We start from the raw sequence: 23,121 nt of genomic DNA, 5'->3' as shown, positions 1-23,121 counted from the left end.
ATTACAGGTATATGTTCTTTAATTCCATAATAAGCAAACATTGAGTTCATGTACATCTGTATTCCCCTTATGCATTTTTTTTTTAATGGATTCTCTTGATCCAGTCCAGGAGTAACGTTCACATTGTGCTCCCTCAGTCATTTTGTGGAACATATGGATGGTATTTGCCAAGTCTGCTTCCATTGTGTTTCTACAGCATGGCGTGGAAAGAAACGTTTAAGATGCAAATTCAGAGTATCCTGTTGGATTCTTTACCTAGGTATTCTACTTGTTTCTTTACTTGGATCTTCTGCTTTATTCTTAGATCTTCTATGTGTATTTCCATAGTTTAGTCCCTAGAGGACAGTAATCCCAGGAAAGGTACTCCTTGCACTTCTTGAGGTATCTGAAGAGACAAACAGCTCTGCTTTGGTTGTGGCCTTGATCAACTTGGTTTGCAAAATGGCTGGAGCTCTGTGGTCCTTTTTCCTCTGAGAGACTGGTGTGGCTGTTCATGTCTGGTCATCCCCTTGCTCCAGCTCCACCCTGGATGTTCTGCTCCCATTATGCCATGCTGGGCCTTTGTGTGTCTTCGCCTTCAAAACTCCAGGAAGCAAACAAGACTTTCAGTGCAGAAACCTTTAGGAAGTAGTAATACCTTTTGCACTGCATGGCTGATAGATGCATCCACAGTTCTAGGGGCTTGTGAGGTTGATAATTTCACATGAACCTGCAGGAAGCTGTTAGACTGCTGGATTCATCTGTGGTGGTGATGATGCTTTTGAAGTCAGCCTCATGATTGCTCACTAAACCACCCGGGCTACTGCTGCCTGTTCTCATGCCACCATCTATGGGACTGTCTGAAAACAGTTTCTGAGGAATTTCTGTTCAACTGAGGAGCTGAGATCTTATTTTGGAGTATTTCCCTTGCAGTGTCAGTGACCCCTAACTTAATGGTGCCATGCCTCTCCCCATGGCTGGTTGTGGAACAACCACATGCAGGCAGCCCATCCAGAACTTGTTTCAATAATGCTTTTCTTAAATCTGGCATGGGCTTTCTCCTCAGCATGCAAGAAAACTTCTCCATGTTTACTGAGAAACTTTTATTTATGCCATATGCATCAGAAAAGCTCATTCAGGCATAGTTCAGATGACCACAAGAGTTTGTTTTCAATGTCTGTTCAGAATTACCTCTTGGAAATTCGAGAGAAAGTGCTGTAATGGAGATCCTAGATCGTTTTCTTTATGCCCTAAGCACAGTTGTTGCCTGGCACTGCCTGGAAGATAAAATTTTATGTGTGGTGTGTCCCAGCATCAGCGATGCAGAGCGTGTCTGATCTGTCCTCAGGCAAAAGGTCTGTGGGCTCATCAAAGGCCTTGACATCGTGCACTAACTCAGGGCCCAGAGAAGTTTTCAATGATTGTGCTGCATTATTGCCAAAGATTCAAGGGACTGACTGCAGAAAAATATGATTAAAAACATGAGAAACATGTATTATACAAAATAAGGAATAGAAAAAGAATCCCTTTTCACTGGGAAAACATTCAACTTCAAACCTGGAGTATTCAATGTCAAATAATTCTCTGGCACTACTTTTCAGTGAATTGCTGCAGTGGACAGTTTTCACTGGGTCATAACTAGACTCAGGAATTTCATGATCTTAAGTAAAATCCTTGAGCTGAACTTTTTGGATACTCATAGGCCTACAGAAGACAAAGCCTAGGTAACATCACTTTTCCTTAGACCAGAGGAGGTCTACATCCAGGATCTCTGCCAATTGTATTTACTCAGTATTTCCCAGATGTGACTTTGAATTGCCCTCTGGTTCTCAGTGTGTGAGGTCAGGCAGTCCCAGAGCTGTTCTGCCTGTACCTGCCTGGTGCAGCAGCTTCATTACACACCTCAGCACATCTCCCAGCAGGCACCGGTGCCATTTTTTCCTCCATTGAACTTAATACCTAAAGACAGTGGGAACATTTCCCACAGAATGGTTCAGGCTGGAAGGGACCACAGTGGGGTCATCTGGTCCCACCTCCCTGCTCAAGCAGGGTCATCCCAGAGCACAGGGCACAGTCTTGAGTATTTCCAGTGAGGGAGACTCCACACCCTCTCCAGGCATCCTGCTCAGGAAAGAAGTTGTTCCTCACGTTCAGGATGAACTTTGTTCTTTAACATGGAATTCAACAAGGCCCCACATGCAGGCAGCCACCTAAAAAGCTGACTCCAAGTGACCAGGTAGATTCCTGAAGTGACATGTATGATGGGAACACACTTCAAGGAGCTCCAGCAGATGTAGGATACAGAGCTTTCCTTAAATGTATTTTTTTTCATAGAGTCCATGTGTTGCCATATCCCTGCTCTCTGCATTACAGTATCCCATCAAAACACAAGCTGCCCAGTGGTTTTCAAGAACATAAGAATTTTCTTTTCTTCTAAGAGCAATAACACTTATCAACTTTTACTGAAATACCATATCAGCTCCTTGTCACTGGCAGTCTACAGTTCCTGCCGCTAAAAGTTTAATGCATTTACAGGAGCACTTAGGCATCAAGACTTTGATATCACAATCTGTTAGTCACAGGTGCTACATGATAGGTTTGTGTTAGCACATTATAGATCTTTTATCAGATACTGCACAAAATGTGTGTGTTTCTCTGCCAGGCAATCAGAATCAGGCTGCTGCATAGCTGATGAGTTACTCACCAATACAAGTTGTTGTTTATTTTATACAGAACTTTCCCACAACTGCACCTTAATGGATTAGTTAAACTCTAATTGGTCAAGGCCAGTGAAGACCAGGAACTTAATGGAGCCAGGAAAAACGCAGCAGGTCCATGGTGGTGCTTTGAGCATTGTCAGTCTCACAGTGGCATTCGTCAAGTCGAGTGATTAACATTGCTCATTTGCCATCACAGACAGAGTCATTTTGACAGCAAATTACCACTGGATCAATAGCTCAGCTTGTCTTTGGCAATTCACGTAGTAGCATGAGACCTGTGACAACATGCCATGCTGCTGGCAGTGCTGCCTCAAAACCATGGAAGGAAGTTGGAGGTAGGGGAAGAACTTACCAAAAAGTCAGTTCAGATTGAAAAGTTCTAGATGTTTTCACATCCCTCCCAGGCTCCTTTTATTTTTCTTTCCAGACGCTGGACAACACAAAAGAACTTGGCCTTGGGATTCAGCCTAAAGTGTACTTTCCATTTTTAATAAAATTAGTAATCCCATGCAAGTGTTGAAGCACATGCCTCAGCTTTGCTGTAATCCCCTGAGGAAAACATCCCTTCAGCACGGTCCCAGAGAAGTCGGGCAGTCAGTCAGTGTTGTGGCTTCGCTCCTTGCATCTAGTTCCAGATGTCAGGAAATGCATCATTTAAAAATGGAGATGGAGCTGTAGGAGTTCTGAGTTGAAAATGCAGAAAGAATTCTCCTGTAGTTATCAAATTAAAGCTGTTTTTGACTGGCCTGGTGCTAACATCACCCCTACATGCTGCTTTCACTGACCTCAGTGGCCAAGAGAAAAGCAGATCTTTTGTGCACTGGCACAGTGTAAGGTCACCTGAGGTATTTCTGTCACCAGACACAATTCACATCACCTGCATCCTTTTTCAGACATATAGGAAGGATTTCCTGCATAGAAAACTATTCCCTGACAAAGGCTGGAGCAATGCTTCCCAAGGAGAACAGGATTGCTGGCGTGGCCGTGCTGTGTTGGCCATCCATGGGCCTGACCTTCCTCAGACGATGTTAGTGGCCAAACAACATTTTGTTGCCACCCATGGTTGATCAGAGAATCAAGGAATCACAGCATGGTTTGGCTTGGAAGGGATCCCAAAGCCCATCCAGTGCCACCCTCAGGCAGGGACACCTTCCACCATCCCAGGTTGCTCAGAACCCCATCCAGCCTAACCTTGGACACTTCCAGGGATGGGGAGTCCTCAACCTCTGCCCACAACAGCCACAAAATGTAACTTAAAGCAAAGACAGTGATGTGTTGGGCTTCACTTTCAACACCAAGTGAAAACTCCCACCTTCCTTGGCGCTGAGACAGAAGCAGACATTTAATTTCCACAGGTGAGCTCTGAAAGACAGAAGCTCTTCTGGATGACTGTGGCTGTGCATTTCTTGCTGATTTGGGGCCTGTCAAACCTGAATTCAAACCTGAATCTTTGTGAGCTCCAGACAGGTCTCTTCTGACCCAGAGATCCTTGAAGATCATCTGATAGGGCAGCACGGGGCTGTTTAGTTGCAAAATTACATTAAACACATTAAAAGTAGTCTTCCAAAAATTGAACTAGTCTTGTTGTTTGCTTCTGGGACCAATTCAGGATGTTGACTTGGATCTATAAACTCTCCTATAGATTAGATCTTGGTTGGGAAATGGACTACATTCCTTTCATGTGCTGTCTTAGCAGTTGAGATCAGCAGACTTGCTTTTTCTAATGTGTTTGGGAAGCAGAAGCAATATTTTATCTCCTATGGTATGCTGCTGGTATAGAAATGTTCAGGCTTATTAATTCTTCAGGACACAGGAAAGTCTTCATCACCTGTGTAGGCAGTCATGGGAAAGGACCCACTGCAAAGACTCCATTGAACTCTTTCTTTTTTTTTTCTTTTTTTTTGAAAGCAGCTGGAAAATATTAGTAATCTTCAGAGCCAATATAGAGTACATATTGAGAGCCAGTAAATGATGCATATTATTGCAAATTCCTGTGCACTTCTGCATTTTATAAAACAGATAACTAAAATACTCACCTAGCCAGATAGGCTCCCCCAGGGATGCACATTTCCAAGCAGAGGACAAACCAAAACCACAGAAGAGAACAAAATTAGCCAAACAGAATGGCTAAGTGTTTGAAACAAATGGTTTTAAGATCACTGAGTAAGGAGCGTGACCTCCTTTTGCATCAGTCAAGGCAACTGTGAAACTTTGTGAAAGAAGCTCACCACAAAACAGATGCCGGGCTATCTTAGGTAAATAAGTTACAAAAAATAATAATAAACCCCCCACACACACTTTTTACAAAGCACAGCTGTGTAAATATTGCATGAGACAGGGGAGAGGGGGAGAGATGTAACATACACCCTTTTTTTTATGCAGAAGTTCTGCTCTGGGCACTGTTTATTAACATTCCCAGTACAACCATCACTCCAGTGCCTAGCACACAGTGCAGCTACTGTACTCCCTGCACATGTTTGATCTTGGCTTTAGAGGAGAAAACAGGCTTTATTTTAAAGGAAACATTTTCACCCAAAGATAAAAAGGTGCAAGGAGAGGTGTTAGGAGACTGGGGGAATTATAGGATCATGGAATGCTTTGGGTTGGAAGGGACCTTTAAAAGCTCATCCCATGGGCAGGGACACCTTCTGCTGTCCCAGGCTGCTCTAAGCCCCATCCAGCCTGACCTTGGACACTTCCAGAAGACTGTACAGCACCAGGTACAGGAAGAAGACCAAATCTCATCTTTTTTTTTTTCATCTCTTTCCCACACCTTCTGCCACAGTGACTTTAGATATGCTCCTGCTTCTGCACCAGGTGAGGAGCGATTCTCCTTAATTCCATTGTGCTGGATGCCGACTGCAATTTTCCTGCTTCTCAACTGCCAGGTACAGCACATTCCAGCCTACAAAAATCTGCCCACAGAGAGCAACAAATGGCTCTTCTCAGCTAGACCAAAGGCTCACCTAGACAGGCAGTTTGCTGTCTCTGACAAGAGCTGGTGGTGGACATTTAAGGAGGGATAACAGTAGGAGAGGCATCCAGTGATGCTTTTCAGAGTACAGCCTCATGGATTTTGGCAGCAAACAGCTTGGTTTCACGAGCCAGAGGTTTTGTTCACATCTTTGTGATTGACTGCCTTCAGTGAACTTTCCTTTCCGAGATGTGCTTTTAACCCATTCTTTATTTTGGCCTCCACAACATCCCATGGCAGAAAGTTCCAGTTTTACTCAGTGCTTCATGAGGAAGAACTACTTCTTTTGTCCATTGCCTGATCATTTTGCTGGATGCTTCTTAGTGGTTTACTTTTCCACTGCCAGAAGTAGTGAATAAATCATTCCCCAGTTACTTTCTTTACTTTCCTTCAAGTTAAGTGCTGCCCCAACACTTTGACCACAGCAGTCAGCGAGCACAGGGAAGCACAGAAATCCATCTCACAGCCTCTCAGCTCGGGTAACATTTGGCTGAGTGGCTGCAGAGCCATCTTATACCTGCAGAAATGTCTGTGTGCTGTGGCAGCAGCTGTGCTGTCCACCCAGAGTGGGTTTTCTGTGACTTCCACCCCAGAGCTCACAGTGTGAATGCAGTGACCCTCCGGAGAGACTAAAGAAAGGATGATGTTTTAATTTCTCTTTCTGTTCCCAGCTCCAAAGAAACTTAAATCTCAGCATCAAGCATGGCTACAGCTCTGTTGTGGTTCCATCTTGCTCAGGGAAGAGCAGGAGATCCACAACATCCTCCACCTCTGCTTGTCCTCACCACTCCAGCACAGCCCTACTGACATCATCCTTTCTGCTCTTCCCTTACATCAGTGCTCGCTGCTATTTTTAGTGTGATATACACCAAAAAGCATAACATAAGAGATCCTCTTGCTCAATTTAGCTGGAAAATTATAGGCTGTTTTACTGTTTTGTGCATAGTCTTCATTTGCCTCAATAGATTTGCGTGCAGATCTTGGAACCCTAAAAAGCCAGACAAGTGAGGTGGTACCTGCAGCCCCAAGAGCAGCACTCTGGAGAAAAAATGGGACTGTTTTATCTCAACAAGGGCTGGAGACAAAGTCTTGGGTTCCACTTATAGAAGGGAAATCATTTTATTAAAAAAAAAATGTAAGGATTTACAATCAATGAGATTTGAAAAATATAAATGTATGGATTTTCTTTCTTCGCATTCAGTGTTTTATTGCAGCAGCCCACGTTTGTCTCCAGGAGTATTATCCATGATGCAGCACACTAATGCACTACCTTGCTCTGAACAGGAGAAAGCACTTTGGATCTAGTCCAGGTTTAACCCTGTCTTAGGGCTTGCTTTTACTTTTAAACAAAATAGCAGCAATTGGAAGTCAGGCATCATCCTGACTCTTCCTCAGAGCGTGGCCAATCCTACATGTGAGGAGCAGCTTTGAGACAGAGGGTGATGCTCACTCCCACTTGGTTCATGACTCCTCTGCCTCTCTTTGCCCTTTCAGTCCCTACAACCCATCTCTGTTTTCCATCTTTGAGTGAAATTCCCCCAACCACAGGTAACCTAAAGGTGCTCTGCAAGGAGCTGCTCCTGGTCCAAGGGACTGTTCAATATCTGACATCAGACTGATCCCTGAAAAGACCCCTGTCATCCAGGCAGAATTGCAAATTCTGGCTGTTTGGAGGTTTTAAAAATTAAAACATTCCCCCAAACAGCTGTATTTCTTATGCAAATCCCCCGCCAAATGGTACCTTGTAAGTATTAAAGAAACTGTTTGTCCTCTGTTATAAAATGATCATCTAGAAACCCATTAATTTGGGATGGGGGGAAGGTTTTAAGAGGACAAAGCAGTCTTAAAAACCACATTTCTCCCATGCCCTGTGAACTGGCATGCTATTGTGATTTTACAGTGCTATTTCTCTACTTTTGCTGGGTTTTTCTCTTTAATGTTATGTGGATAACCCAGAACAAAAACTGACACTCAATTCTGAGTAAACAGTGGCAGTGACCGAATAGAAACTTGATGTCAAATATACAACCACCCTGGGAAAGTCAAAATCCATTGCTTTCTCCTCTCTTCCAGTTGTGTCCTCTATAAGTGTATTATCCATAAAATTAGCGATTTAAAAAGGCATCAAAACATTATTTTTCATATTCATAGCGTCACTTTAAAAAAAAGAATGGTTAAAAATCCATTTGCTGGCCTCTTGGGGAAATGCTGTAATGTTTTTGGCTGTCTCCTACTTTCTGCTGCCAGCTAAAAGTACCATCTGGCTTGTTTGGGGCCCTTTTCCATATCAGGTGCTTCCAAAATTCTCCCCAACCAGAGGATTGTTTCGTTGGGTTGCTCTGCCTGCTGAGGCATGTGTCCTGGGCTGGGAATCCTACTGCTTCTGTTCCCTGCCATCTTGCTGACAGTGGTGTGTGTATGTTTGGGCACGGATCTTGCTGCCTCTCTCCCGAGGACATTTGCATCATTGTCAGCTGCACATATTAAATTGATATGCAGGGCTCAGAAAACACGTATCCCATCTTTTGTCCCTTTGTTTGTGCAATTGTTGTGGTTTTAATTCTTCTTTGACACCTGGAATATCACAAAGCTGCTGATAATCTGTTGGCTACTAAGGGAAATGACATTGATAGAAGGATAATGTGTGTCAGACTTATATCTCGATAATTGCAGACACACCCCGAACCCTCGCAGCCCAGGGAATGAATATCCCAAATCCATTATTAATTTGGAGAGTCGCATGTGGCAGTTGGCTGTGGTGTCATCCTCTCGCTGCAAGAGTCACTTGCAAGGGATTTTAAGGCAGTTTGGGTCGATTCTGCGTGGCTGGGTCGATTTGTGCCTCGTACGAGTCGTTTTTGGCGCGTCCTTGCTGCCATTTCGCGGCGGCGTGAAGAGCTGTGACAAAATGGGGTGGATGTCCTCACTTTTCACAGGAGGAAGGAAGGAAGGCAGCTCCCCACGTGCCTTCTGCCCAGGAACACCAACCCAAGCAGCTGAGAATTGATGTTGTGTACGTGGCACCAGCTGATGGTGACACCTCCTCCTCGGGACCCTTTGTTTTTCAAATTTACCAATTTCCTTGGAAATAGAAACACGCCCCTAAAGGATTTATGAGCAGATTAGAAGCACTGTGGTTGCAAAGTCCAGGCTTGATGTGATTGTTGGGGAACAGGAAGGATGTTTTGCACTGCCGTAAGCTGTCTTGTCCTATTTCAAAAATGATCTGTGCCATACACTGCTGACTTCTCCTGTCCATCCATTAAAAAGTGAATTATGAAGAGTGCTGAGACAAACAGATAGGAGTTTAACCTTGTTAGTAAATATCAGGTAGCTGATATATACTGCTAGAATGTTACATCACAGCCTCGCTCTTCAATAGAAGTTTATGAAATTATCTTGTTACTATATAAACTGCCTTGGCTGGGTACATTCTTCCACAGGGTTATTGTTTGCTGGATGTTGGCACAGTAGCATGACTCCGAAGAGTCAGTTCACGATGTGGTGAATTTTAAAGACTTGGGAGATGGCCATATCTATTTTCCAGCAAAGGAATGAAAGCTTTTTTTCCTTTTATATTTTTCCCCCCTCCCCTAAGGTATTAAAAGTTTCAAAACATGTGCTGAAATGAAAAGGAAATAATAACTAAAACCTGGATGGGAAGTAGTGCCTCAGAGTACTGACTTTGTTTATTTGCTTGTTTCCCCCAAAATCTTAATATTTCAAGTACAAGTTAATATTTTAAATCAAATAAACCTGTTCTGTGAACTAGTAAGGTACTTGAACTATTATCACACATTATTCATTTATTTCTGTGTGAGTGCAATAAAAATTTTACAAGCTGTAATCTTGTTCTTTTAATAGAGAGAAAACTATGCAGAATATGTTGCTTAGAGTATTAGATAAGCTGCAGTATGTTAATCAAATATTTTCGTGATATGAGGGCAGTTGAGAAAACAGTACAATTTTTGCTAATGGCACTGGTAAGTAAACGGATCTATCATTACATTGTCATGAAAAGTGACATTGAGCAGAAACACCCTGCCAATCCCTAGAAGATAAGTATTTAATGTAATTAGACAGACACTGTCTCCTTTGTTGAACGTAGCATTAATCACCCAGAGAAGTCCAACTTTATATGAAATGGCTTTTTTCTGATATGTCTTTGTATTAGAAAGCTTCTCACTCGGTTTTGCCACGATGATATATTTGAAGAAATGACTGAAGCAGCTACACGGGTTTCCTCATGGCACATTTCTTGCTGTTCTGTGTTCCATAATATTTAATTCTTTTTTATTTAGCAGTGTTGCATTATATAGCTGTGACTTGTTCCTAAGTCTAGAAAGCTATGTACAATTGGAGCTGAACCTCTTTGAACCAGTGTAATGCATTCAAGTTATGAAATATAAAAGCAACACAAATAGCTTCCATTATGTTCTTCAGTCCTTCCTCTGTGGTGTTAGCACAGGTTCATTGTTATGGCATAAGCAAAATGTTTCTTGCCTCAAATGCTTGTCCATAATATCACACACCAAAAAAAAAAAAAAAAAAAAACAAAAAAAAACAAATAAGAAAACCTTCTTTTTATGAAAATCTCATTGTTAAATGGATGAAAAATGTTGCCCCCTTCCAGAATTCATTGGCACTACATTTTTTTATCCTCTTTTATTTTTTTTTTTCCCCCCCTCTCCTCTGTTGCTTGTAATTTGTACTGTGAAACGCTGTCTGGTTATGAACTGGTATCAATTTGAGTCAGTGCACAGCTGTGTCTTCCCACCTTCTCAGTGGTGCCGAGGGCTTTGAAGGGAAAGAAAAGGGTTTAGTCAGAGATGACAGCCAACTTCACCGGGTAACAGGTGGAGGTCAAGTTGGTTTATTTCTTGGGCTGAACAGAGTGCAGAGATGAAAAATCTTTGCCATAATAAGGTTTAGGAAGAAAATGCTGACTAGTCTAAGCTTTGATTCCAGCTGACAGATCCTTTTCTAGTGTTCATTACTTGATTTCACAGTTCAGGCAATTTTAAGAGGCTTAAAATTATGTTTCTGCTCTCCTCTATAAAACTTTCCGATCACTTTCTAATTTTTGCTTTAAGTAAAGTTATAGGGACTCCCTGATATATCACTCCTGCCTGTAGACTCTTACAAAGTCAATATGCCATCAAAAATGTAAGGATAAGCTTTTTTTTTTTCAAACCCCTGCTTTTACTGATTCTTTTAATAAATGAAGTAAAAAAATTCATGTGTAGGCACCAATTCGATTAGAAAATTAAAATTAAAAGCTTTCTAACCACCCCCCCACCCCGAACAGGGGATAGTAAACTAAGCAGGATGCTTCAGAAGCCAGTGATCCTGTGTGGGAATTTGGGATTTCTGTGCTGAGTTCAGTCCCTGTGCTCCATCCTGAAAGGAGTCACAGCCAGGCCCTGAGAATCAGAGCAGAAAGTGCTGGCTTTGTGTGGCACTGCTGGGACTGGGGTGACCACACACAAAGGGATTTCACCGGGCTGAGCTGCTGCCTTTGGGTCTCTCCCAGTGCCCCTTCCCTGTGCCAGCTCCTGGGAGGGACACGGAGGCGTTTCTCCTCTCCCACCCTTTTTCTTCCACCACCACCACCTGCTTCCTACCTGCTGGAGTGGGCAGAATAGGATTCTCTTTAGCCATTTGCTAAAATCTTCCCCCTCAGACTTTCTATTACTTCTGCATTCATTCTTTGCAGGAAGAGGAAACTCACTGGTCAAACCCTTGGACACCAGAATAGTTGCATGCAGTTTCCCAGGGAGCCAGATAGCTCTAAAGCTTCCCAGTGAGTGACAGTTTCTCTCTTCTATTCTTCTGAAACATGTGTTTTACACATATACTGAAAAATGTTAATATCAATTTACAGCCAGATCCTTGCTTTTTTTTTTTTTTTTTGCTTTTCTTTTTTTTTTAAAAAAAAGGTTAAAAAATATCAAATCTCCCAAAGTATTTACACTTAGAGCACCTCAGCACACATGTCACTTGTTTTACGTAGGAAAAAAAGTGTTGGATGCTCTTATACACATAAGATCATTGGGCTTTTGAAAGCTGTTAGCTCATTCTGAGTTAGTGGCAAGAACGCTGGACTTGCCAGCACCAAACTGTGAAACCTTTTCTGTGTGACTGGTAGAAATCTCATGGGGGTAGAAATCCAAAGAAAAAAAGAAAAAAAAACAAAAGGGGGAGGAGGGGGGGATGTAAATCTGTGCATTTGGATTTGAGCAGCTTCAATAGCATGATATCAACTTTGTCCTAGAAGTCCTTGAATCACAAATCATTTGGGAGTGTTTTGGAGAATGAGCACTGTATGCTTTCCCTGGTTTTTTACTCTTTCCTAGGTGTCCATTAGTTCCCACTGTCAGGGAGAGGATTCTGGACTAGGTGGATCCCTGTAATCTGATTTGGCATGGCTATTTTTCTGTGTTTCCTAAGCTCATGAGATCAAGTTATGTAGGATTATTTCATAATGCCAGAGCAGCAGTTTCTGAGGTTGGACAAAGCTATCTAGCAAAAGTGTCTGATAAAAGAAAAATCCTGTCCCATACTGTAGCTTTCTTGGTCCAGTGAAGCAGCATCCTCACGCACACAAATCTTGTAAAGTTGCTTCTGATAGCTCCCTGTGTCCCTTGGTTTTTGTAAGCTAAAGTGCCATTTTCCTTTTTACAGCTTAATTGAACCTAAATGCACCTATTTTCTGCAATGTGGTATTTTGGTAATTTTGCTATTTGCTCGTAAGTTTTCCCTTAAGCAAACTGAAAGCTTCCCCTTTATCACTTCACTGGGCCAAGATTTCACACAGTATCCTGCTTGCTACAAAATATGATAGTGTTCTCTCTCACCTTGTTTCTTTTTTCTTCTTTTACTTTCTTTTATAAAATCAGGATATCTAAGAAACCCCGAACACCGCGGAGCACTTCATGGTGGGTGTGCTTATTCAAACAATGCCAATGCTCTCGTTCTCGGTGCACAGAGTTTTTGTGTTGGTTTGGGGGGGATGTCCCAGCTCTGGTGTGGATTCTCCGGTGTCTAGCGAGGACAGAGCTCGTGCCAAGCACTTTGCCGGAGTGCCAGCGCTGGAGGGGACACTCCCATGTCACCTCTGCCCTTGCCGTGCCTGTTTTCATGGAACTTGCAGGGGGATTTTCCCTGGGAGCTCTCTGCCTTGCTGCCAGGGGTGTTTTCTCCTGCCCAGTGGGTGGCAGAGGGCTTGGGCAGCTCCCAGGAGCAGACCTGCAGGCAGCAGGGCCATCCAGGCTCCTCTGGAAACCATGCCAAAGCCAAAGTGCCGTGCTCTGCCTTCCCTCAGGGAATTCTGGAGCCACTGGGAATGCAGAGGAGGGAGGCTGGTCTCACCTGGCTGGTGTCACCTGTGGGGAAGTGGTTTCAGTCTCTGCTGCTGGCAGGTCTCCAGTGCCATTCCAGTGTGCAACTGGACATGGACATTTCCAGGAAGGAGCACAGCAGCCACAAATTATTTCTGGTGTTGTGAAGAGTTCACTCCCCTGAGTGTCACACAGGGGCAGTCAGAGGGGGAAAACATCAGGAACCACTGGATACCAAAACATAACAGTTCCATGAGGCCACTCTTGACCTGCCAAATTATAAGTCCCTTGGTACAATGCACATGAATTCAGTTTGCAACTCTTTCTTCCTTTGGAATAACCTATAAACTCTTCACCTTAAATTGTGCAGAAATCAGGTGGCTTTACAGTCGGTGGTAAATCACCTGGGCTATTTTCAATTCTGACCACAGCTCTTTCATTAATTAAAACACATGTTCAATGGCACTGTACACCGATTAAATCTTCAAAACCAATATTAGCACCAAACTTAGTCTTGTCATCATAAAAGTCATTTGAAAACATTACCATGCAGTAACTAAAGTCACAAGACCAGAAAATCTGCATATTTACCCATCTCCATCTCATGCCTGGGGCGTTTAGCACCCATCATTGTTATATATAGCCTGGGTAGCCAATGATGGTTTGATGACATGCAAATAATGAGCAAATGATTTTTAAGAAAATTCAATAAATAAAACCCCAAAAATTTTACTCCATCCTCTTCAGTTACTAAGATTTCCTTTAGTATCACTCGCAGTTTAGGATCCATATGCATCTTCAGGAAGATATAGTTGAAACATAAATCTATTCTGGGTCTTTTACTTGCAAAAATATCATACCTCAGCTATAATCATATGCAAAGACTTTTTAGAGGGCTTTGTAAATGCCATCCAAATTTATGATGGCATTTTTTGCCTTGCAGCTATAGATGTTCCATCCCCAAAGCACCCACATAAAGGTATATTCTCCTATGGATGGCTGCAGTTTGTCCCTGCTGCTATATCTAATCTGCCAAGTGTGCTGAAAAACTCTCAAGTAGCATTTGAAATGAAACAAATGTAGTCATGAATTTTAGACGAGATGTCTAAAGACGTCATTAGAATTTTTTTTTTTATTCTTCTTGCAATATATATTTGTACAATGGAAAATTACGCCGAAGCTGACATTAACTCAAAGACAGAATTGAACTGTTATCCTGCTGTTTATTGCTCTTCTCATTAAAGTTTTTAAATATATAACTCATGAAATTATGTTTTGAAGAAATTGGTAAGATATTGAGTACTAGTTTATTAGTTATTGAAAGAACTGCTTGGGTGGCAGAGCAGGAATGAAGCCTAACTTAAGCAACCTAAAACAATCCAGATGATGCTGTAAACACAGATACAAACAGACAAGGTAATACATTCTATGAGAACGTTGTACCAAACAATTTAGGCAGACTTTCATGGGGTAGGATTTAAAAGTAATTGTGAATATTGTAGTGCTCGGCTTTAAAATTCTGTAGGCAAGGTTGTCCATCACTGTAAACTGATATTTCTCCTCCGCAAATGGATCTGGGCTCATTTGCAAAGGAGAAACTTCAACCTTCTTTTTCTCTAAGTGACATCAGAATTTTGATTCTAACTTGAATTATCATTTTTGGCTAAAAATTGCTGAGGAGTCCAAAAGCATTTAAAACCTAAAGCCATTGAATCCATTTAATGCGCCTTTGGCACCTCTCTCTCTCTCTCAGTCCTTTTTGAACATTCTGGTCCTCATTTTAATCAATCTCTTTTTATTAAGTTCTTTGGCTCATTTACTTGTACGTGCATTTGCTTTATTTTATTTGGATCATTTCTTTTGTAGTGTCTTGAAAAAGAGTTGTGACATTTCTTTTGGATGGCTTCTTAAGTATCTGGCAGTCACCTATGATACGATGTTGATGGGTACGGATAGATTAGCTCTGTTTTCCTGATGATCTGTCAGATGTCGAGTTCTGAGGAAAACTGGATGTGTGTGTTGGTGATGCATATGCAGCAGTTTGATAAGTGGATAGAGGGGGAGCTTTCATTTTTCTTCTGTAAAAATCACTGTTTATTAAGCTGGATTTAGCCTTGTGAAGCGAGGTGCTCCGCTGGCAGGTAGTTAATCAGTGATCATGGTAACTCCGGCTGCAAGCAGGGGAGCCAGTACCCATTCAGAACGTAGAAACTAAAGAGCACTTCATTAGGATGAGTGAATTTCCATCTGTGTTGGATTTTGTGTATACTGGAGCAATTAATACAGTAAACTGATGGATGGCAGTCAGTGTGATCGTATCTCAGCTGATGACAAAGTTTGCTCAGCACTAAATAGAACAGACTTGCTATGACTGGCAGGAGGGTAGCCGTCAACATTTCAAGAAGCTTGAAACTAAGAATTCCCCAGGAATTAAAAGAAAAAAATAGAGCAGCTGATCAGCCTTTCTGTTGATACTGATTTCAGTGGAATTGCTGGAATAATTCACACAGAAGGATGAAAATTCCTTGAAAAATGCTTCCCATGTATCAGTTTTTTTCCTTCAACAGCCAACTTGTTTTTCTGCATCATCTGTTTGTTCTGCATGTTGTCGAGTTCATGGTCCACCTGGTAATACCTGAGTTTCCACGATTCCTTTTCCTAGTGTGCCTTGGGAAGGAGGATCTAGACTATGTTTCACTCATAGCTTTTGTTATGAAATCTTCATCAAGAGTCTAGTGGCAGAGAGCTACTGGGAATATTGGGGTAATTATCCAAAGGTCTTTGGAGATGAATATGAGCTGGTCTACAAACGTAGCTAACAAGAGATGGAGTTGTTGTGTGAGATGTGTGCAGGTAGAATAATGTCAGTAATTAATCAAGTGAAATTGGATGGATTTTCAGGTGTAGGTTTGGAGAGAAGGGGGATTGTTCTCCTCTTGCTATGACTCCGCTCACGCCATCAGAGTTAATCCTGATTTTTTTAGTAAGGCACGTGGCAGGTACATGGAAAAGAGGTTTGCAGATACTTGTCTGTTCTGGGGAGGATCTGTGCATTCAATTCTCACGCATCATTTTTGGTCCATTTAAATATATATCAGCCTCATACATGAACATTTGAAGACCTTTAGCTGTACTCAAGGAAGACTCTTATGTGGTGCGTTTCTAATACTGGCAAACATAAGGAGGTAGAGGAATTAAACCCACCACAATGCTCCAGTGCCCCTTAGAAGATGAGGAACACGAAGTTTTCCTGTGCACTCATTAAACTTGGGCTGGAGGTTTGCGAAGTGCAGAGTTTTGGAAAGTCTTTCTGCGGGACTTCAACATCCAATGGCTCCAGTAACCAGAGTCTCCCAAGGACAAGGATCCCATTTGCGCTTGCATTATGCATTTGAGCAGAAGGGTGTGATGCATGATGTGGAATGAACAAAATAATAACTTGTGTGTTTAGGGAAATGCCAAATTAATGAAAATTCAGAAAGCTCTAATGTTGAAAAAGCACACAAATTCCTTGACAGAAATATAATGCTGCTAACAGTTTCAAGATTATTGTTGTCTGAATTTTCTGCTTATTGTGTACTGCAATTAAAATTCTTCTCAACTGAAAAACCAATGTCAAATTAATATTTCCTTTTGGAAAAAAATACGAAAGTACACATCTTGTTCCATTTAGCACCATCATGGTCTTTGATCAGGTTCCCTCTGTCCAGTGAATAAAACAGATTTATGTTAATGGGAGCAGGCTCAGACCATATATGTTTGGCATACATATAGAATCACATGAACACAAGTACAGTAAGTTAAAGTAGCACACCCACTCAGGCTTCCATCTGCGTTTTATGCCATAAATTCCTTTATTTTCTTCTTTTATTTAGCAATTAACTTCTCCATTTATTCTGTAGTTAAAAGCTGCCATAAGATGAAAATAGACAAAAGTCTGATTCTCTTCTCTCTCACTCTAAATAACATTCAGAGGAGACTCAGACCTGGATTCTGAAAGCTGTGCTTCCTAAAAGCGCCAGGTGTGACTGTGATTTGGACAAGAGTCCTATCCACAGAATAGTGAGGAACACTTTTAACCCCCACCTGGGTTACCCAGCCGTTGTGTTCTGGCTGTTCTTGTTTATTCCTTGCTCAGAGCAGATGGATGGAGAGAGGCAGGGAACGGGGAGGATCCTTGGCTCCATTCCCTATCCACCGGCCAGCGCAGCTGAGACGGGCTGGGGGAGATTGTAATTTGTTGCTGCCCTGCACCAGAGAGCAGAGAGAGGAGAGAAGGGACTCAGGGGTGTCCTTAGAGCTGGCACTGCCCCTTCCTCAGGGTCCTGTGAAGTGCTGAAATCTGGTGTTCAGTGCAGTGGTCCCCAGTAATCACTGAGGAAAGCTGTCAAGGCAGCCCCATCCTCCCGGGATGCATCCCCAGCTCTGCCCAAGCTACCTTCAGCCTTAACTTTTTAATTTCCTGCATCTCTGAGCAGCACAGGAGGGGCCCTGCGGACTGAGGGCCGCTAAATGTGTTAAAACTCATTAGGTTTGGAGCAGAAGCCCCTTAAAACTAGCCAAGAGTCTCAAACGTGGGTGCCAGAAATTAAACACCTAATTCAATGTTTAGCCACCTACCTTTAGTTCCTTCCTCGTAGTTAATATACACTGTGCCACCTCATAGGTGGCCTGATTTTCATAGGCACCAGGCACCTACAACTAACTCAAGTGTTGAGACTGCTCACCTAAGTGAGGCTTGTAGAATTCAAAGTTTTTCTTGGTGATTAAACAAGACTCCCCTCACTCTCAGCTCCCGAAAGGAGCTTCAATAGAATGACCAGTATTGTAACATATGGCTTAGCAAGGGGAGGAAAAAAAGAAAATTAGTATTAGAAATGGATGGACTAAAGAATACGCAGGATATATCAGGCACATTAACCAAACATATGGTGCTAAATGAGATATTTTTTTTAAATTGCAAAAAAATTGACATTCCTGGCAGTCTCAAGGATAATGTGACATGGCTGTGATAAATTTAGAAGAATGGGACATATTTTGGCTTGTTCTTGGAAACCTTTTTCTTGCATGCCGACTGTATTTCTTCTTTTATTAACCCATTCAAAGAATGTTTGAATTTTGCTGCTAGAGCACCATGCTAGCGCAACATAAAATGTGAATGATGCTAATTGCTTTGCACTGCCTAACTTTCTGTCATACCCTCCCCTCTTAAAGGACAAAACATGCTTTCGAAATGAGCTGGCAAGCTCATTTTCTTCTTTCTTCTGGTCAATATTAAGTGATGTAATTAAGCTCCTGTTTGCATATTCTTCTGAACTAGGAAGCAGCCATTTTTTTCTTGAGATCTGATGGATGTGATCACTCAAAATAAAATGTGTCATTACAAACCCCAAACAAAACAAAAACATGGTATAGTTGGACTGTTCCAAACCAATACATTTCAAAATACCCAGGAAAAAAAATAAATAAATGAACCAAACTTGTGATAATAATGGCAAATCAGAATGATAACAAACAAATAGAGCAAAAGTAGCAACCAATTATCAGTGCTTCAGTTTGTTTTTCTACTCAATTTCCCTGCATAGGGTTACATTAAAATCTCTATTTTCACATGAAAGCCTCTGCCTCAACCTTAGAAAACCCATCCCCATATGAACATGACACTGCTCAGCATTGCCACACTCAAGGTCATTCATCAGCTTCTTTGTAGCTCCTCAAGTTCCAGTGTTTGGACACAATCACACAAACTTGCTGCAGCTTTTAACCATTTTCCACTCCCTCTGCCCCTTCTCCCTGCTGTGGTTTAGAGATGAGTCCTGCAGGGTATTTTTTTTAACACAGGGGTGAAAGAAAAGCTGTTTCATTTGTTTAGAAGCTTTATTATCTTTGCCCTTAAGAGGGTTTGTAGCCAGGGAAAGCAGGGAGCTCCTGAGCCGCAGAGTTGAGATCTCATTCCTCCCCTGACCTCTGTCACCTGCCCAGGGCTCAGGTAACTCATGTCCCACCTGGGTCTCTGCTCATGGGCTGTACAACCTTGCTCTTGGAGCAGCTCCCATGCTGGAAAATGTTAGTGAACCTCCCCTGTGCATAAAAATCTCTTGGACTGTCCATAATATTTTGTACTTAGCACTGGGGTTGACACTCCTTTGGTGTTTCCATCCCCAGTTCTTCCATCATAGGGAAATCTGGGTCAGCAGCACCATTAATTCCTTTGAGTGTCCTTGCCCTGAATATGGACATGCCATGACTAAGTTACATCCCACTGGAGCAGAAATTCAGCAGGCTGCACTGCAATATTTCATTGAAACACCTCAGTTCAATCTCCTTTTCTCTCTTCCCCTGAAACTGAACTAATCTTTGCTTTTGTTCCTACTCCAAAGTCCCTGACACATTAAAAACAAAAAAACAAAACAAAAAAAAAAAAAAAAACAACAACAAAAAAAAACCAAAAACAAAAACCAAAAACTCAACTCAATATTTTTCTTGCATCATAGTCAGTTCTAAGCTTTGATTTTTCAAATGTTAAGTCTGTAACCTTTCCTAAAAGCCACCATAACAGCAAACCCTGTAGCAAACAAGTTTTGAGGGAGAAAGCTGCAAGTACCACACTGGAACTTAAACCATTCCCTCACTTTATTTAACTTACAGAAATATAAACTCCAAAGCCTCACTGAAACCATTAAGGCCCAGCAGTGCAGAGTATAAAGTACAAGAAGGCTCCTGCATATTGCCATTAACATCCCAGGGCTATAAAACTAGTTTTATTAAATATAAAGTTAATAATATGGTCTAGAGATAATCTTGTCCAGGCCTCTCTCTTTACTTTTTTAACAATTAAATTCTATAAAATGCAGAGTTGGAAATTAAATTAAATTACTTTGCTAGTGGAAAGTTCAACTTGCACATTACATGATATTTTGCTTTTCCACTTGAAATCCCCACCTTTGTTTTGCTATATCCCTACAGATATGCAGAATGCCCAATGGGCTGTATATACTCGAAATCTTGAGTTTTCAGGATACATTCTGATAATCAGAATACACAGATGCATCTAGAACTGCAAAAATATAGGCTAGTACAGACAAACATGCATACTTTTCATGTATATACTGTAAAATTATTCCATCCAAGCATCTACCATACACAGAAAAGGCTTGGGTTTTAAAAGCCCATTGTGATGTGTTCATTCCCTGAATTTTATTGATGCCACAGCTATGTTATGGCATCAACAGGAGTTACTCTCACCCTGTATACCAAACGAGTCAGATGAGTACCACAACATTTCTGCCTGTCCATGGCAGAGGTTTCACCCAGTGACAACTAAACTCTGATTTTCGCTGGGAGCCTTTGATGCAGTTCAAGGGCATTGTAACAACTCCAGAATAATTCCAGTTATATGCAGTTTCTAATATCAAGATATAAATACCATTAAGTCTTTAAAAAAATAAAATTGAAAGCGAAAGAGAACTACAGAAACTTATAACTTTCAAATACCTTTGAAGTCAAGAGAGTGAGGGGAGGAAGAGTTTGAACTCAGAGAACTCCATTCTCTGGTTGTGCCTTGAGTCGTGCGGCACATTTAAAAGATCCATTTGCAATAATCTACTAAACCAAGGAGTGAAAGACAGAACTCATAAAAAACCTGTAAAAATCCAAATGCTCCAGCTATTACAGATTTCTAAAAATAAAGCAGAGTAGGTTTCAGTAGCAATAATAAGCTGCATCTTGTCTGTATTTCAGCTTTATAAGAAAAATATGGCTGCCTTTTAGTACTCATGGCTCAGAGCAAACCATGGCTGCTTCTGCCTTGACAAAAACAAACCCCACAAATAAAAGTGAGCTTTCAGCTTGCTGTTGTGCTGCGTTTCATTTGTCCTTTAAGTGTGTCTAGCTGCTTCTGCACCCCCTTTCACAATGCATAGGCTGTCGTTCCATGACCTAGCATTATTAAATTGCACTTATCAATCATTCTTGCCAGGAATGCCATCGCCAACTACATTAAAGAAGTCAGAGAAGTCTGGTTTCAGCAGTCCCTCGCCTTCGCAGACCTCCTCCCTTGGAACGGCTTTCACACAGCACCATCGACCTGTCATTACAGGACCCAGAGGTGAGGCCCTTCCCGAGAGCCCCCAGCCATGCCAGGGCAGCCACGGCGGCCGCTCCACTCCACGGAAAGCCATCGCCACCTGTGACCGCCCAGCGAGGGGCTGCGCTCCAGCCGTCACACCCTGCAGGCTTTAGGTGTCTAGAGGCTGGTTCTCGTAGGCTGGGCTGCTTTTGGGAAAGCTCCTGATGACCACCCAAGGTGGAAACGCTGGTTTCTGGGGCCTTGGGGTTTTGTTGGAAGAGGGTGGGGAAAGGGACAGGATGTGTTGCAGGGAAGTGTCTTCTGCTTGTGGCCATCCATCACGTTGACTCGGTCCAACTGCTCGAGACAGGGACCCATCCATCACTTCTGACCTACGCCTGTCTTCCAGCTCTGTGGATTTCCTTCTGCCAGTCATTTATTCTTGTGCTGCTGGTGTCAGTGTGCCTTGTTAGGGGACTCCTTTGAAGTTGGTTCCTGCAATACTTTGGCTGGTTTCCTTCTCAGTACTCTTCTGACTGACTTTCCAAGTAGAAGAGATGTCCTCTGGGTCTAGATGTGCTTATACATTTTTGTTAGAAAGATGCATTTGCATTTAGCCTAGAAAACTAAATGCAATACGGAGTTCACGTTTGAAAAGGAACTCACTTGGGCGTAGAAGAGACACAAATGAATGAATCCTCTTACAAACCTCTTTGGAAGATATAAAAATAGGAATGAATGGTTCTGATATGTTTCTTTCTGCTATGAAATTTTGTCTCATTTAGAGAAGATTATTAAGGAATTGGTCGAATGGTGAAGCATAAAGATGCATATTAGCAATTCATCCTAGAAATTATTTGGAAATGCCTGTTTGGCATCAGTGTGGTTTTACTGAGGGCAGCATAAACCAGGAGGAGCCTCTTTGTCTGCACATCCAGGTGATGTGGTGAGAAATGGTAGAGCTGCACAAAGTTGAAGCAAGGTCAGACTTGCACTTCAGGAGGTTTTGTGCTTTGTTAAATCTGCTTATTGTAGTTTGAGTTGTTGTGGTTAATCCATAAAAATTATTCATTACCCTTAGACATGGACCTAGATCCTCAGAAGAAATTTAGGCATCTAAGCTCTATAGAGACTTCCCTTGAAATCTGGATCCGAGCTGTCTGGCAAATATGCCCTCTTTTAAAAGCCTTGATAATTGGTGATACAAGTATGACTAATATGAAGCTTCCATTAACATTCTATTCAGTGCACATCAGCTGACTCCCAATTCCTGTCTTTTAGAAGTTCAGCCTTTTAGATTTCAGTTGTTGATTGATTAGTTAATAGGCCTTTCTTTATTTAGCTGTGTTTTACCTCACACTAATTTTTTAAGATCATTGACTGCCTTTGTCTGCCCCTGTTTAGACCCTCTGTGCTTTGGATTCTTGTGTGGTTGAGAGAGGAAATGTCTCAGTGGTGAGGCCTTGTTTAAATCTCATCTACAGTCTTGTTTTCACAAGACTTTTTCTGTGCACTGAGGGATTTCCATTGGCTACGTGAGAAGAACATTCAGTGGGAGCCAGAAAAGCAAATAGAATTATTACAGTCCCACATTTTGTTTGTTTGGAAGGAGATGTTCTTTACTAACTCCACAAAGAAGCAACACAGCTTTTAAATCATCAGGGTTCCTAAGTAGTTAACCAAAACTGTTCTTCTGCAGCATCATTTAGAAGCATCTTCTGTTTCATGCTCGTTCACAAACAAAGTCTCACTGACTTTCAGGAAGAAAATCCCTCTGAATCCATCCATGGTTTCTTTAAGTGCCATCATCCTGAAAAAATCTTGTCCCAGACTTCATTCTTTGTTCTTCTGGGACATTCCTCCTCAGTATTCTTCTTCCACAGCACACTGGCTGTGTTTATTTCCCTGCTGCAACAATCATTCTGTTAGTAAAGGGTGATACACTGAGATGGATTATTTTCTGCAAATCCAGCTTTGTTCTTTATCCCATCGCCTCCGGCGTACTTTAGGGACCGTAAGCAGAAGAGAGAAGCTTTTCAG

The 23,121-nt window shown here is 41.9% G+C and overlaps 1 protein-coding gene across 19 annotated transcripts in view; it reads left to right on the top strand.

Moving 5' to 3' along the window:
• NFIA (nuclear factor I A) overlaps positions 1 to 23,121 on the top strand; it is a 350,804-nt gene that overhangs the window by 277,037 nt on the left and 50,646 nt on the right. For 7 of the 19 annotated variants that reach the window (XR_012057082.1, XR_012057083.1, XM_030278568.4 and 4 more), the window contains 3 exons: positions 11,390 to 11,476; positions 12,573 to 12,611; positions 20,992 to 21,120. The exons of 4 other annotated variants lie outside the window; for them this stretch is intronic. Coding sequence is in view for 13 of the 15 variants with exons in the window: in XM_030278568.4 (XP_030134428.1) it covers positions 11,390 to 11,476; positions 12,573 to 12,611; positions 20,992 to 21,120 (255 nt within the window). In the remaining 2 variants the exon portion in view is untranslated. The remainder of the gene's footprint in view (positions 1 to 11,389; positions 11,477 to 12,572; positions 12,612 to 20,991; positions 21,121 to 23,121) is intronic. 8 more of the 19 variants (XM_004174320.6, XM_030278573.4, XM_002198523.7 and 5 more) reach the window with 4 other exon arrangements.

The sequence above is a fragment of the Taeniopygia guttata genome, chromosome 8 (assembly GCF_048771995.1).
Source record: "Taeniopygia guttata chromosome 8, bTaeGut7.mat, whole genome shotgun sequence".
Lineage (NCBI taxonomy): Eukaryota > Metazoa > Chordata > Aves > Passeriformes > Estrildidae > Taeniopygia > Taeniopygia guttata.
The sequence above is the reverse complement of the archived record's forward strand: the minus strand, read 5'-3'. Positions and strand labels throughout refer to the sequence as shown.